Here is a 17,464-nt window from a genome sequence, read left to right as displayed (position 1 = left end):
TTCTACCAGCTTCATCACAGAAGTAAATAACATGCCCATCAATATTATCGGCCAAGAGATACTTAACCATAGCAATACTAGGTTCAACTTTAATTTGCTCAGAGGGTGTAGGTGTTCTAGTATTACTCTTCCGAACAACAGTTGAAGCTTTAGCATGATCCTTTATTCTAACAGGGAAAGGTGGTTTCTCAATATAAGCAGTAGGAACAACAGAATCATTATAAGTAATAGTCTTTTCTTCAACTTTAATAGGTGTAACTACTTTTACTTCAATGGGAGGATTATATTTAAACCACTTCTCCTTAGGGAGATCAACATGATTAGCAAAGGATTCACAGAAAGAAGCTACTATCTCAGAGTCAAGTCCATATTTAGTGCTAAATTCACGAAAGGTATCGGTATCCATAAAAGATTTAACACAATCAAACCTTGGGGTTATACCTGACTCCTTACCTTCTCGAGATCCCAATCTTCGGAGTTGCATTTAATTCTTTCCAATAAATCCCATTTGAATTCAATAGTCTTCATCATAAAAGAACCAGTACAAGAAGTGTCGAGCATGGAGCGATTATCGAGAGAAAGCCGAGCATAAAAAAATTTCAATAATAATTTCTCTTTAGAGCTCATGATTGGGGCATGAATATAACATTGACTTAAGCCTCCCCAACGCTTGAGCGATGCTTTCTCCTTCGCGAGGCCAAAAATTATATATACTAGTCGCGAACCCGTGCATTCGCACGGGCTAGCATGCAATACAACTTTGTATGATTTGAGATTGTAGTTTATTTTTGTGCTATGGCTTGTCTCCTATAAAATAACTAAAAACGTATGGACAAACTAAAATTAAAACTACGCCTATTTATTAATTAAAAAATTAATGATATGAAAAAGTCACATTAATTAGAAGTATAATCATTACATAAATTTTAAACATAATTATTAACAATATAATACTGGCTATATAATTTTTTACTTATAATTTTTTGATTGGATTTATCTTTAATACTAAACAATAATAATTTCAAATTGGTATGTCTAGCGGGTGGTCTGAGAAGGTTCAAGTCAAGCAAACTTTCTCACAAAATCAAAATATACATTTGATATAATTCAATGAGATTGCACAATATTCTGTTGGAAAATAGACTCCACATTGTTCTTTTCACCATGGAAGATCCCACAATATTCTTAAATACATAACATTTTTTTAGATCAATGTTATTGTCTGTTTTTATCTTGAATAATGCAGTTTTAATAGAGAGAAGGGATTTTCCGCTGTATCTTGTACCAATCACTCAAATTTCTAAATTCTTTAGTTGTAAAAGAAATTTACATGATGAAATAAACATTCTCTCACTTTGTATTTTTATTCAGTAAAATGATACAAATAATCCTTAAATCCGTAATACACTATCGATAAAGAAGAATAGGGCCTTTTATATTTGCATGATCTATAGAGAGCATGATCAACCATAAAAGAGCATAAGTAGGAATGACATAGCGTTCAGTCTTTAAATGGTGGGAAATAGTGGATTGTAGATAGTCCCAGATACTTATTGAGGATACCGTTGGATATGTATAGAAACATGTGTTGGATGTCCCATTTTGTCCTACAACCCGCAAAAATCTTTGTCGAAACATAGGATGATGCATTTAAGAATTGAAATTCGGCCAAACAAACATGCCTTTTTTTGCAAAATCATTTAGATGGATGAACCAATCATTCAGTACATGCTCTAAACAGGAGTTCCAAGTTATTATATACATGGAGCAAGCATCTCTTATCCCATACAAAGTGGCACTCGTCTGAAAGATGCTATTGAGGGTCTTGACAACAGTATCTATTTAAACAGTATCTATTAATATGACTCACCTTACGTATCTTGAGGATTGCCCAGAATTAAGGCCATAATTTTTTTCGCTCAACTTACATACCATGATGGTAACCCAGAATTAAGGACACACTCTTCTATCTGATACCTCTCCAAATGTCTGAGACATAATATGTTAAACTGGACACTTCAGAACTAATCAAAACATAACGCGTAACATACACTTAATTCGAGATCTAACATGATAGTGTCTATCATCACATGCATGCATCCATATTTGTACAATCTATTGGGCTGCTACCTTACAGAAATTTGTTCAGCAATTTTCATTCAGCCACAGAAATTAAATATCTCATATAAACTCTTTTTAATTTCATATTATCTACAGCTGCATGTGCATGCCTGTTATTGTACAAATATATCTTCCAGCAACCATGTTAGGACTTATCATAGCTCTTGCGCTGTTAACCTGTCATTATCTTAAGAATCCACCTACTGTTGAAAGAAAATCTGCTTTCACATCATCCTAAAGTAATCGTGTTTTACTTCCTAGCTTTTCCCTTTCTTGGAAACCATCTTCTCCATCTCATTCCTAAGGATGCTTGTTCATAGGCTTCCTTCAGCACAATATAGACCATGTGCTCATCCTCGAAATGCTATAGAAACAGGCGCAGATTTTCAAAACAACCTGCCTGGGGGTTTTTAATGCAGAAAACACATCAAATATTAGCATGAAGTGAGCAATCGACCAACATGGACATTCAGAATCACTGTTTGGCTAGATGTCTCGTCTCTAAGACCCCTTTGCCTAAACACGACACATGGCGCATCTGGGTAGCTCTTCTGGATCATAGGTTTGCCGAGTGCAGAAAACGACAAAACTATGTTAAACTTGGTCATAGTAGAGCTACCCAGATGCGCCATGTCTCGTCACTCAGTCTCTATCATTTGTTTGCCGAGTTACTGTGTTCTGCACTTGGCAAAGTTTTTTGCAGTTGTCTAGTAAGTGCATGTGGAAAAGAACACAGCAAAATAAACATTGCTGGCAGGCATGCAGCATAGTCGTGTTTTCTTAGTGCTGCCGTGTTCTTTTTTGGCCTTTGCCGAGTGCATTTGGCACTCATCAAAATTGGGAATTCCAGTAGTGAGCATGTCCTGTGCCTAATATATATTGTCCATGCATAGAAATAAAAAAGAGTATGTAAATATACTTAAAATACTCTTTGTAACATATGTGAGGAAAAATGTATATATTATATCGACCGGATTTTCTTCAAGTCTCTATTGACTGATAGAATTGTGAAGACCATTAAAATTTATATCTATACATGAGTAGTAAAAAAATCTTCACTGTCTCGAGAAAATTAGCACAGAAGTGAATGGTTATCCAACATAAAGGGACAATATATATTAGAGGAGCAAAAGAGGGACAAATAGTCTTGAAAAGCCATAAGTTTCGAACCATAAGTTTTGACGTACATGTACTTAATCCAACAACTCGGCAGACTTGTTTTAATCCTTTGTGAATTTATAAAGTTGGAAGAAATAAAATCCATAAGCTAAGCAAATACGCAGTTGGGAACATATTTATAGAAGTCTGAATAATATAATGTCCGAAAGTAGCAGGAGCATCAGTTCACATATCTCGGGGAAGTTATTTTAACAATCTCAAAGGACAATAGGCATAAAATAACCGTAGGTATTTAGCCTCATTGACAAATTGGTCAAGAAATTAAGAAGACAAACTGAACATGCACATGTTTTACTTGAGCAAAGTGTGAGGAAAATTTGAACAAATAACAAATTTAAGTATACATGTCAAAACATCATATCAAGTGCATAAAAGCAGGCAGTAGTGAGTGCATGTTACAAAAATTAAAAGGATACATAGGGGTACTCTTAAGAGCATCCATGTTGGATATTCCTCCATAGGTAGATGATAGAGTTATGCTCCAGTGTACCTGCATGCGTGCATAGCATAAATGTAAATTTCGAAGTGCATCGTTCTAAGTCGAACTTAGAAATTAGAAGATACTATGTTGGAGCATCATATGGTTTTTATTTTGTTGTGAAATCAAGTACCATAACTTTCAGACTGCACTTCCATTTGTGATTGATGGTAGCAATTAGATGGCAATTTAGCTGAATGCACACATGTGAAAAGGGAAGACCCCATCGGACCTAAATTCTGGAAGATAGTAATGTTGGGTAACATCAGCCCTAGAAGGACTTACAATTAGTTTGATTTGAAGGAAAAACATCAAACACATGTTATCAAATTTCCAACTTATAAGATAAAACAAAACAGAGATGGTGACATTTAGAAAATTGGCAGCCATTGGCTTCAAACTGCAGCCAATGCATCTACTCCTTGGACCCATATGCCGTCGTGGCCTAGAAGCTCTTAGAAAAATTAATACTACAATTCAGGAACACTCGATCATAATGTTATATATCTAACATAACATGATTCTTTTATTTGTTTTGGACATATCATAGTGTTCATGCTTACCCTTCTATTGCGCCGAGGGCTTTACTTAGCCCATGATCAAAATCGTCCTTGTTGAAGTCATCAACCGTGGCAAGGTCTTGTCATGCTGCCAGCAAGGAACGTGGATGGTCGATTTCTTGGTGAGATAATTGTTCTTCAAGATTACCTTCTCTCCATGGCACAACATGGCAAACATCCACCAACAGCAGGAGCTCCGTCCTTCTCCATATCCCCCACCCTGCCTCCCTTGGTTGAGGGATTAAGAAAACTATGATTGGGAAGCCAAATCACAGAGAGAGTCAATGACCAAGTTAGGCTTAATTAGTAGAGAAAATAGAGGTCCACCCGTACAGGAAGGATTGACATTGTACTTGGACGTATCTTTTTCTACATATATGGTACATGTTTCTTTCTGTACGTCGAAGAAAGATCTATTTCCTGTTTTTGGAGGGATAGAGAAAACTGATTTAATTTTGCCATCGCTATCATCTGCTTCAAGTAGATGCACGATAAAGAAAATTGAATCCCTAGACTGCACTATTAAAGGACACGATGAAAAGAATTAGATCCAAACCGACAAAAAGAATTTAAAAAAAAATCAGTGTGCGGACTGAGAAGACGAACCTGATCTAGATGAGGGAAAAAATTGTAATAAGTTGCACGAGCGCAGGAGATCCATGCCATAACTTGGTTTCTGTAATTTGGGACAGACATGATCTGTTTCCATGTAGACGGGAGCGCAGAAGGTCCATGCCATAAATTAGAGAAGCATGTCATAACTTCCTTGCAGCAATTTGGGAGAGACACGATCTGTTTCCATGTGGAGAGGATCGTAGAAGATCCACACCCTAACTGCCTTGTTGCAATTCGGAGAGACAGAAGATCCATGCCCTAACTTGTTGCAATTGGGAGAGACATAGATATGTTTCCATGTGGATAGGAAGAGAGAGATGAGGGTTTGGGAGAGGGAGACGTGAGACATTGAGAGAGGGATCCATTACCAACTTTGTTGCTCCAAATTGAGAGAAATCGTGTATCTCTTTTCCATGAGAATCTATATCTATACTACTATTAATCTATACTATTATTAAAAAAGTAAACATAAACTCCCCTAAAACCACACAGTAAACTGTACATGGAGTAATCAGAACCCTCAGATTAATTCAACTTAAACGCATCCTACTACTCATATTACATCAATGGGGTAACAATCCGATTGACGTCTGAGATCAATTGTTCTGCCTGGCAGACGCCGTGGTCTGCGAACAGCCCTCGCGCTCCGCGTCCCCTAATCCGCACGGCCCCGCCTGCGATACGTGGATCAATTCCATCCGACTCGGTGCCTCGCCGCCAGTCAGAAAGGAAAAATCAGTGCCTCCCGACCCTTCTCTCGCTGGGCGCAGCAACCATGGCGATGGATCTGCAGCGTCCGCAGCCGCTCCACCTCGGGTTCCCTGACCCTTCTTCTCTAGGCTGGGCAGAGCAACCATGGCGGCGGATCCGCAGCGTCCATGGCCGCTCCACCTCGGGCAGCGCGGATCACGGTCAGCGGCCCGATGGAGGCGGGTACCGGCGCGGTTGCTGTTCTGCCCTCCATGTCTCCTCCTGCGCCTCCGGTGGCCAGACGCTTCTTCGACTCCGGCCTAGGTAAGCCCCTGTGCTCTGCTCTCCCTCATGCGTGCGCCCATACCTGCGGTCGTGTGCTATAGCCATCGAGCTGCGGTGAATCATATGCTGGCCATGTCAAGTTCTAGGATTTTCGTTTCTGCATAGGAATCAATTTTGCAGGCGTGGTTCCTTGCTTTTCTAGGCTGATTCAGATTTTTTTTTCTTTTCGATTCACAAATTTCGGAAGAAGAGGTTATAGACAAACTGTCCAATCTGTTGTGACTTCATATTCACATCAATCTAAATGTAATGTAGACAAACTTCAGTGGCATATTGAAAATGGTTTACCCTTTTCTTCTTGAAACAGATAAATGTTGGATTGGTTGACCCTGTCATTATCTCATTCCACCCCAACACATGGTATAGCTTTTCTTCTTAGATCATCGTTGATCTTACAAACTGCAGGGGCACCCTCATCGTTGGCGGATTTATATTTCTCAGGTCAGACAGTGTGCAGCCACACATGGTCAACATCCAGTTTCAGAAGAATGTACTGCTGCAGGTAACCACGACGAGTAAGCGATCTTCCGCTGCCTTCCGCTCAATTTTGTTTGGATGATGCGTGCTTCCTTTCATTGAGTCCTCGATAAACCAAATAGTTACTAGAGTAGTTAATTAGAAGCCTAATCATGTGTAACTATTGTGCATCGAGTCTTCAATAAACTAGAGCAGTTTCTACATGCAAGAAGTATCGAATAGTATTTGTTCTTGTTCCATGGAGTAGCGAGCGAGAGAGAGAAAGTGAAAAATGTTTGCGGGTTATTATATACAGTGCTTGTTTCTCATAGCGCGCTTTTACCTGTGATTATATATCGTCCATTGATTAGTTTGGTTGAATCTGGGCATGCTTTTATACTTAAAATCGATCTTGATTTCCTCGTGCCACCTGTATCTGTATATGTGCAGCGCAGGCGAAGTCGAATGACAAGAACCAGCTAGATGAGGGCATCCATTTGAAACACATATCTAATCTTCTATGTGTGGGATCCTTTTTCTGATCTGAATTATTGTTGGGGCGAGCTTGTTACTCTCTACATGGATTTCAAGTTGGATGAGAGCTACACACTGAGCAAGATCTCCATCTGGACTGGCGACGGCTTCCACAATCTCAAGGCAATTCCTCTTTTCTGAAGATAGCAGCGAGGTGCCCAGTAAGAACACACACGTATCTCTGAATTATAAGTTATGATCTGTGCTCTATGGTGAGAGCACATATCAATTGTTTTTGAACAATACTCAGGTTAGTTTGGTATAGTTCTTACATGTATTGCCATCTCAGCTTACCAGGAGCCTAATTTTTGTAGTTGTATACTTATTGTATGTCTGCATATATGTTTGAATTGAACACCTGCTGCTGTTTTTGTGATCCGCGCACTTGCTTGAAATATAATCAACTTAGTTGGTTGTGATCTTGTTCTTCAAGTGAACTGTGGTTTAATCAAATGCATTTGGTATTATCTCATGTCGTCTTCTTAGTACTGTAAAGTGCAAAATGATCATGTCATATGTCTCTACTAATTGCTGAACGCTAAGTTGAATATAATGCATTGTTCTGTGGGTAAGGAACCTTATAAATTGATGCATTGAAATTAATTGTAAGAAAACTTCTTGACAGGAAAACGAGGACTACCAGCATCTTATGGATATTCATCAAATAACAGTACATCAGCCAATGTGTATGTGGTGGTCTAAACCAAATGTTAGGCACAAAATGAGGATTATGTGCACAGTTGGTCCCTCAACTAACACAAGGGAGATTATCTAGGATTTTGCTGAGGATGACATCAATGTGGCTCGGCTAATATGTCACATGGAGACCATGCATCGCACCAGAAAATTATTGAATTGGTGAAAGAGTTGAGACCATGCTTGTAGACTCTTATGGACGAGTCAATTATAAGTCTGGCATGCGCATGCAAGCACATGATTTTGCTCTATCAATAAATAGTGTAATCAAACCTTTTTATGCCGACCCTTCTTTCACCATATTCCAGCTTATCTGCTCTAATATAAGCTAGATTTAACACATTCAGGGCCCAGAAATTAGTATTCAAGATTTGCCTCGTTGAAAACTGGTCAGGAGTTCACGTTCACAATAAGCAGTGATCCTTTCTACTACTTGTGGGATTGAGCAAAGGTACTAATAGTTTTCTGTCCTAACAAGAAATTATTGAAAAAAGATACCTCTCATTCACGTATTTTCTATAAATGCACATTTATTTATAACAATAGCACCAGGATGAATGTTTGTTACTCATGATATTTTTAATTCATTTGACCTCTTGAATAAAGATTCTTGAAATTTGACTTCTGAAGTTGTGCCACTGCTTGTGTTGAACCAGATTATCAATAGTACAGTCAAAGAAGCAATGTTGAACATGAAAACGAAAAGGTGTGACGACACCCGGGTGCCACGACACCCGGTTATCCCGTCGGTCCGCAGTGTTCAAGATTCGTGCTAGAGAATTCTGCAGTGCAGACGCTTGTACAGTAACCAGGCGATTAGCAGGCTTTCTTTAGGAGACAGATAGCGACAGGAGGAGAGAGGCATGGCAGGAATAGGCTTGAAAAGGTATTGCGGTCCATGGGCTTGTTCATTGAAGTGACAGCACCTGCATGCGCTGTTGCGCCCTGCGGCATGAGATGATATTTTATTTCGCACACCCTGCATCACTGCTGTTTCTTTGTCACCATTGTGTGGTTTCTTGGTCCGTCTCTCTCAGTTTAGTGTTTGTTTTTTATTTTTATTTCTTGAATATGGACCTTTATAATATAACATAGGTATGCGTGGTAGCACTTGTGTTTGGGAAAAAGCATATTCACGGCATTTGTTAATTCTTGGCATACATTTTCTCATCATCACTGGCAGGCAGACATGTCATATTATGTACCAATATTTTTAAGTAGGTGGGTGCAGGTGCGTAACAGTAGGGTTGTAGTTTATGTGGATTGTGTCGAACAGCCACCGCTTAATCAAGAACCAGACCTGCTAGACAAGATGTATCGGGTTTTCCTTAGATTGCATTGCAACACTTCAGTGTCTACTCTTGGTTCTTTTATCATAAAATTTGTAAGGTCCCTTATGTTTGATTTATTGTATAAATCATTTGAGACATGGCCTGCATGCATGATTACTCACTATATTTATGTTCATCTGATATTATGTTCCTGAATTATTTACGAGTTGATGTTAAAAATGCATATTGTTGTGCATCGATTTAATCTTTGTCATGCCTTGTTCTGTTGTTCAGAATTTATAGAATACAAATTTAAACTTTATACTCAAACGAATTTTATGTGTGTATTGGTGGAGACGTGCGTTGCACGTGCACTCTTACAAGTATGAACAGAGACGTGAAAGAGGAGGGAGGTCAGAGATTGAGCGAGAGAATAGGGTTTGCTTCTAGGGTATTTTTATGGGAAAAAAGGTGGAGGTTCATATTTTATGGGCATCTCTTAGTTTTTTTTCGCAACTTTTATGAGTTAATCTAGACCGTAATAACCTGGTCCCATTAGATGGACGGCTCCTAATTTCTAATTTACGTCGAAATTAGTAGGAAGTCTGTAATTAGTATAGGTATAGATAATTAGATCACGATGAATAAGATGCATAGGATAAAACTTCTGATGAAATTCCAATTTCAATCGGTTGTAGTTCCATGATCCCATATCATCACATAGCATAAACCATGTCAATGCCTTTCCCTTCAAAGATAAAGGTAAGACCTTCTTTTTGATAACATCCTCGGGCATACCTGCAAGCTTAAATAATCCACAAACTTCATCCACATAGATTAGGTGCAGATCGAGATGTAAAGTTCCATCACCTGTGAAAGGATTAGCCAGCAGTTTCTCTATCATACCCGAAGGAATTTCAAAGTAAACATTTTCAGTTGGTTCAGTAGGTTGAGGAGCAACTGTTTGCTCTACTGGTCGGGGTGAAGATACCCCGAACAAGCCCTCAAAGGATTATGTTCCATAGTAAGAAGTGACAGTAAATTTCAGCACACTATATAAAATTTTCCTTGCCAAATTCCACCTACCAAAGGCGCTTCGCTCCCCGGCAACGGCGCTAGAAAAGAGTCTTGATGACCCACAAGTATAGGGGATCTATCGTAGTCCTTTCGATAAGTAAGAGTGTCGAACCCAACAAGGAGCAGAAGGAAATGATAAGCAGTTTTCAGTAAGGTATTCTCTGCAAGCACTGAAATTATCGGTAACAGATAGTTTTGTGATAAGGTAATTTGTAACGGGTAACAAGTGATAAAAGTAAATAAGTGCAGAAAGATGGCCCAATCATTTTTGTAGCAAATGACAAGCCTGGACAAACTCATATATAAAGGAAAACGCTCCCGAGGACACATGAGAATTATCGTCAAGCTAGTTTTCATCACGTTCGTACGATTCGTGTTCGGTACTTTGATAATTTGATATGTGGGTGGACCAGTGCTTGGGTACTGTCCTTCCATGGGCAAGCATCCCACTTATGATTAAACCCTCTTGCAAGCATCCACAACTACAAAAGAAGTATTAAGATAAACCTAACTATAGCATGAAACATATGGATCCAAATCAGCCCCTTACGAAGAAACTCATAAACTAGGGTTTAAGCTTCTGTCACTCTAGCAACCCATCATCTACTTATTACTCCCCAATGCCTTCCTCTAGGCCCAAACAATGGTGAAGTGTCATGTAGTCGACGTTCACATGACACCACTAGAGGAAAGACACCATACATCTCATCAAACTATCGAACGAATACCAAATTCACATGACTACTTATAGCAAGACTTCTCCCATGTCCTGAGGAACAAACGTAACTACTCACAAATCATATTCATGTTCATAATTAGAGGGGTATTAATATGCATAAAGGATTTGAACATATGATCTTCCATCGAATAAACCAACTAGCATCAACTACAAGGAATAATCAGCACTACTAGCACCCCACAGGTACCAATCTGATGTTTTGAGACAAATATTGGATACAAGAGATGAACTAGGATTTGAGATGAGATGGTGCTGGTGAAGATGTTGATGGAGATTGACCCCCTCCCGATGAGAGGATCGATGGTGATGATTTCCCCCTCCCAGAGGGAAGTTTCCCTAGCAGAACAACTCCATCGGAGCCCTAGATTGGTTCCGCCAAGGCACGACAATATAAGTAAGACCAATAAGTTCATATTTACTAGGAAATTCTTTATCATGGGGTTGTCTACGAAATTTAGCAAAATTAAACTCATGAGACATATCCCCCAAACCAATAGCAACAACATCCTTTTTGCAGTCTATATTAGCATTAACGGTATTCAAGAAGGGTCTACCAAATATAATGGGACAAAAGTCATCTTGTGGGGAACCAAGAACAAGAAAATTAGTAGGATATTTAAATTTCCCACACAAGACTTCAACATCTCTAACAATCACAACTGGTGAAATAGTGTCTCTATTGGCAAGATTAATTGTAACATCAATTTCCTCTATCTTAGCGGGTGCAATATCATGCATAATTTCGTTATATAAGTAATGAGGTATTGCACTTGCACTAGCACCCATATCACACAAGCCATAATAGCAATGATCTCCTATTTTAACAAAAATAACAGGCATGCCTACAATAGGTCTATGTTTATTTTTAGTATCGGGTCTAGCAATTCTACCAGCTTCATCACAGAAGTAAATAACATGCCCATCAATATTATCGGCCAAGAGATACTTAACCATAGCAATACTAGGTTCAACTTTAATTTGCTCAGAGGGTGTAGGTGTTCTAGTATTACTCTTCCGAACAACAGTTGAAGCTTTAGCATGATCCTTTATTCTAACAGGGAAAGGTGGTTTCTCAATATAAGCAGTAGGAACAACAGAATCATTATAAGTAATAGTCTTTTCTTCAACTTTAATAGGTGTAACTACTTTTACTTCAATGGGAGGATTATATTTAAACCACTTCTCCTTAGGGAGATCAACATGATTAGCAAAGGATTCACAGAAAGAAGCTACTATCTCAGAGTCAAGTCCATATTTAGTGCTAAATTCACGAAAGGTATCGGTATCCATAAAAGATTTAACACAATCAAACCTTGGGGTTATACCTGACTCCTTACCTTCTCGAGATCCCAATCTTCGGAGTTGCATTTAATTCTTTCCAATAAATCCCATTTGAATTCAATAGTCTTCATCATAAAAGAACCAGTACAAGAAGTGTCGAGCATGGAGCGATTATCGAGAGAAAGCCGAGCATAAAATTTTTCAATAATAATTTCTCCTGAGAGCTCATGATTGGGGCATGAATATAACATTAACTTAAGCCTCCCCAAAGCTTGAGCGATGCTTTCTCCTTCGCGAGGCCAAAAATTATATATATAATTACGATCACGATGAACAAGATGCATAGGATAAAACTTTTGATGAAATTCCAATTTCAATCGGTTGTAGTTCCATGATCCCATATCATCACATAGCCTAAACCATGTCAATGCCTTTCCCTTCAAAGATAAAGGTAAGACCTTCTTCTTGATATAATCCTCGGGCATACCTGCAAGCTTAAATAATCCATAAACTTCATCCACATAGATTAGGTGCAGATCGGGGTGTAAAGTTCCGTCACCTGTGAAAGGATTAGCTAGCAGTTTCTCTATCATACCCGAAGGAATTTCAAAGTAAACATTTTCAGTTGGTTCAGTAGGTTGAGGAGCAACTGTTTGCTCTACTGGTCGGGGTGAAGATACCCCGAACAAGCCCTCAAAGGATTATTTTCCATAGTAAGAAGTGACAGTAAATTTCGGCACACTATATAAAATTTTCCTTACCAAATTCCACCTACCAAAGGCGCTTCGCTCCCCGGCAACGGCGCCAGAAAAGAGTCTTGATGACCCACAAGTATAGGGGATATATCGTAGTCCTTTCAATAAGTAAGAGTGTCGAACCCAACGAGGAGTAAAAGGAAATGATAAGCAGTTTTCAGTAAGGTATTCTCTGCAAGCACTGAAATTATCGGTAACAGATAGTTTTGTGATAAGGTAATTTGTAACGGGTAACAAGTAATAAAAGTAAATAAGGTGCAGAAAGATGGCCCAATCCTTTTTGTAGCAAATGACAAGCCTGGACAAACTCTTATATAAAGGAAAACGCTCCCGAGGACACATGGGAATTATCATCAAGCTAGTTTTCATCTCGTTTGTATGATTCACGTTCGGTACTTTGATAATTTGATATGTGGGTGGACCGGTGCTTGGGTACTGTCCTTCCATGGACAATCATCCCACTTATGATTAACCCCTCTTGCAAGAATCCGCAACTACAAAAGAAGTATTAAGGTAAACCTAACCATAGCATGAAACATAATGATCCAAATCAGCCCCTTATGAAGCAACTCATAAACTAGGGTTTAAGCTTCTGTCACTCTAGCAACCCATCATCTACTTATTACTCCCCAATGTCTTCCTCTAGGACCAAACAATGGTGAAGTGTCATGTAGTCGACGTTCACATGACACCACTAGAGGAAAGACACCATACATCTCATCAAACTATCGAACGAATACCAAATTCACATGACTACTTATAGCAAGACTTCTCCCATGTCCTCAGGAACAAACATAACTACTCACAAATCATCTTCATGTTCATAATCAGAGGGGTATTAATATGCATAAAGGATTTCAACATATGATCTTCCACCGAATAAACCAACTAGCATCAACTACAAGGAGTAATCAACACTACTAGCAACCCACAGGTACCGATCTGAGGTTTTGAGACAAAGATTGGATACAAGAGATGAACTAGGGTTTGAGATGAGATGGTGCTGGTGAAGATGTTGATGGAGATTGACCCCCTCCCGATGAGAGGATCGATGGTGATGACGATGGTGATGATTTCCCCCTCTCAGAGGGAAGTTTCCCCGGCATAACAGCTGTATCGGAGCCCTAGATTGGTTCCGCCAAGGTTTCGCCTCGTGGCGGCGGAGTTTCGTCTCGTAAGCTTGCTTCTGATTTTTTTCCAGGACGAAAGACTCCATATAGCCAAAGATGGGCATTAGAGGGCTGCTAGGGGGCCCACGAGGCAGGGGCGCGCCCCCCACCCTCATGGATGGTGGGTGGACCCCTCTGGTACTTCTTTCGCCCAATATTTTTTTATATATTTTGAAATGTGCTCCTGTGAAATTTTAGGACTTTTGGAGATGTGTAGAATAGGTCTCTAATATTTGCTCCTCCCACCCAGAATTCCAGCTGCCTGCATTCTCCCTCTTCATGTAAACATTGTAAAATAAGAGAGATAATAGACATAAGTATTGCGATATAAGGTGTAATAACAGCCCAAAATGCAATAAATATCAATATAAAAGCATGATGCAAAATGGACGTATCAGGGATAAAAGTATGTGAGAGTAAGGATAAAGGCATTGCCTTCATAAGTTGCAAAAGGCTCCCCTTGAAGATGTGCATATAAGTAGTTTGCTTTTGAATGCAAATACACATGGCAGGTTTTACTTGGTGGAGATCCTCTTCAACTTACGAAGACAATTCATCATGCATATATAAGAATAACAAAGATAATGACATGCATAATGAGAAATGGGCGTATGCTGAATGACTTCATGAGGAATTTATGATCGCATCACAAAGTGGCATCAAAAGTAGCAAACGACCATCAAGTTTAAGTGTTACAACTCAAGCGCCAAATAGTTTCAAAAGAGAGTTGTAAGAACTTAGCAAAAATAATGCAACCATCCTATGGACCCACTTGAAGACTATCAACCTCATATGCTTCTCCCCCTTTTGTCAGTAAGGACCAAAAAGGTCTAAAGACATAGAGGATCTACTCGTTCCCAGTTGGAGTAGAAGAGGGAGCAGGGTCGACGTTAGAGTTTGGTGGTGCAGACGGGCCTGACGCAGAATCACGATCTAGTCCAGCTAAGGTTGGTGAAGTGGTGTCATCCACTTCATCGACGACTCTCGCAACAACAGTTGCAACCGAGGACAAATGTTCAGAATCTTCAATAGATGTAGTGTGATGCCAACTTGCATTTTGGGGAGGCCTGGAGTCAAACTTGAAGTGATCGGTGAAGCCATCTGCACGAAGATCATCTTTAGAGCAGAGCAATGTGAGGCTCTTCCAGGACCGCCTGCAGGCTTCATGTGCAACAAATGTGTTCTTGGTGGGAAAGTTGCGAATGTGATTGACATCCACCAAGATCCTCTGCATCTGACGCTTCAGCCAGTCATGATGCCTATCCTGCTTTTGATGTAAAGTCACTAGAAGCTCATGGTCGTTGAAGACACGAGGACGCTTCTGAGGCCTTTGAGCTATTGTGCTAGCAGTGGCTTCAGTATTGGCATGTTGTGGCATGCGCAAGTTGCCAGCCAGAGGATATGCAGGAGTTGTAGCATTGGGCACATGAATCCCTTCAATAGGCTGTGTGAAGCTCTAGAATTCTGCATTCTGAAGGTGGATTGGCTTCTTTGCTGGCTCGGGGTAGATGGCTTCAATAGACATATCCACATCAGGCAGAAAGACAATGTGGTTGCGCGCTGAGGGTTGATAGTCAATGGTTGAATGAAGCTTAATCAAGCGCATCACCCATGGAGCATAAAATTTCAGGCCAAACAGATCAATCCCAGAAGCAGCAAGTGATGTCTACTACACAACCTTCTTCTTGTAGACGTTGTTGGGCCTCCAAGTGCAGAGGTTTGTAGGACAGTAGCAAATTTCCCTCAAGTGGATGACCTAAGGTTTATCAATCCGTAGGAGGCATAGGATGAAGATGGTCTCTCTCAAGGAACCCTGCAACCAAATAACAAAGAGTCTCTTGTGTCCACAACACACCCAATATAATGGTAGATTGTATAGGTGCACTAGTTCGGCGAAGAGATGGTGATACAAGTGCAATATGGATAGTAGATAATAGTATATGTAATCTGAAATTATAAAAACAGCAAGGTAACTAATAATAAAAGTGAGCGTAAGCGGTATTGCAATATGTGGAAATAAGGCCTAGGGTTCATACTTTCGCTAGTGCAAGTCCCCTCAACAATACTAACATAATTGGATCACATAACCATCCCTCAACATGCAACAAAGAGTCACTCCAAAGTCACTAATAGGGGAGAATGAACGAATAGATTATGGTAGGGTACGAAACCACCTCAAAGTTATTCTTTCCAATCAATCCGTTGGGCTATTCCTATAAGTGTCACAAACAGCCCTAGAGTTCGTACTAGAATAAGACCTTAAGACACAAATCAACCAAAACCCTAATGTCACCTAGATACTCCAATGTCACCTCAAGTATCCGTGGGTATGATTATACGATATGCGTCACACAATCTCAGATTCATCTATTCAACCAACACAAAGGACCTCAAAGAGTGCCCCAAAGTTCCTACCAGAGAATCACGACGAAAACGTGTGCCAACCCCTATGCATAGGTTCATGGGCGGAACCCGCAAGTTGATCACCAAAACATACATCAAGTGAATCACGTGGTATCCCATTGTCACCACAGATACGCACGGCAAGACATACATCAAGTGTTCTCAAATCTTTAAAGACTCAATCCGATAAGATAACTCCAAAGGGGAAACTCAATTCATTACAAGAGAGTAGAGGGGGGAAGAAACATCATAGGATCCAAATATAATAGCAAAGCTCGCGATACATGAAGATCGTATCACCTCAAGAAAATGAGAGAGAGAGATCAAACACATAGCTACTGGTACATACCCTCAGCCCCGAGGGAGAACTACTCCCTCCTCGTCATGGAGAGCACCGGGATGATGAAGATGGCCACCGGAGAGGGATTGCCCCCACCGGCAGGGTGCCGGAACGGGTCTAGATTGGTTTTTGGTGGCTACGGAGGCTTCTGGCGGCGGAACTCCCGATCTAATCTTCGTTCTGGAAGTTTTAGGATACGTAGGTATATATGGGTGAAAGGAGTACGTCGGTGGACCGAAGGGGGGCCACAAGGCAGGGGGGCGCGCCCCTACCCTCGTGAGCACCTCCTTCGTCTTCTCATGTAGGGTCCAAGTCTATCCGGTAGGTTTCCTTCCAAAAATAACTTCTCCAGTTGATTTCGTTCCGTTTCGACTCTGTTTGATATTCCTTTTCTTCGAAACACTGAAATAGGCATAAAACAGCAAATCTGGGCTGGGCCTCCGGTTAATAGGTTAGTCCCAAAAATAATATAAAAGTGAATAATAAAGCCGAATATTGCCCAAAACAGTAGATAATATAGCATGGAGCAATCAAAAATTATAGATATGTTGGAGACGTATCAAGCATCCCCAAGCTTAATTCCTACTCGTCCTCGAGTAGATAAATGATAAAAAGAGAATTTTTGATGCGGAGTGCTACTTGGCATAATTTCAATGTAATTCTTCTTAATTGTGGTATGAATATTCTGTTGGAAATATGCCCTAGAGGCAATAATAAATTAGTTATTATTATATTTCCTTGTTCATGATAATCGT

The 17,464-nt window shown here is 39.9% G+C and overlaps 1 protein-coding gene across 3 annotated transcripts; it reads left to right on the top strand.

Moving 5' to 3' along the window:
* Nucleotides 1-5,557: 5,557 nt before the first annotated feature.
* On the top strand, nucleotides 5,558-9,141 carry LOC125524888. 3 transcript variants are annotated; one of them, XR_007291026.1, is made up of 5 exons: nucleotides 5,558-5,967; nucleotides 6,394-6,490; nucleotides 6,900-7,228; nucleotides 7,604-8,125; nucleotides 8,331-9,141. XR_007291026.1 is itself a non-coding variant. In XM_048689922.1 (4 exons), the coding sequence occupies exons 1-3, from the start codon at nucleotides 5,729-5,731 to the stop codon at nucleotides 6,984-6,986; spliced, it is 441 nt and encodes a 146-aa protein (XP_048545879.1). In that variant the 5' UTR covers nucleotides 5,558-5,728; the 3' UTR covers nucleotides 6,987-8,125; nucleotides 8,331-9,141. The 3 variants fall into 3 exon arrangements, 1 of the variants encoding a protein (XP_048545879.1); XR_007291025.1 differs by having other exon boundaries at nucleotides 6,895-7,228; XM_048689922.1 differs by having other exon boundaries at nucleotides 6,394-6,503; nucleotides 6,895-8,125.
* Nucleotides 9,142-17,464: the final 8,323 nt, after the last annotated feature.

The sequence above is a fragment of the Triticum urartu genome, chromosome 7 (assembly GCF_003073215.2).
Source record: "Triticum urartu cultivar G1812 chromosome 7, Tu2.1, whole genome shotgun sequence".
Lineage (NCBI taxonomy): Eukaryota > Viridiplantae > Streptophyta > Magnoliopsida > Poales > Poaceae > Triticum > Triticum urartu.
Note: the sequence above shows the minus strand (reverse complement) of the source record. Positions and strands in the feature narration are given on the sequence as shown.

Bases quoted from the DNA above. Each gene is read 5' to 3' on its own strand.
- LOC125524888 (XM_048689922.1), top strand. From the start codon at position 5,729: ATGGCGATGGATCTGCAGCGTCCGCAGCCGCTCCACCTCGGGTTCCCT. The intron at 5,968-6,393 runs GTAAGCCCCTGT...TACAAACTGCAG, and splicing joins CTTCTTCGACTCCGGCCTAG to GGGCACCCTCATCGTTGGCG. The intron at 6,504-6,894 runs GTAAGCGATCTT...GTATATGTGCAG, and splicing joins GCTGCAGGTAACCACGACGA to CGCAGGCGAAGTCGAATGAC.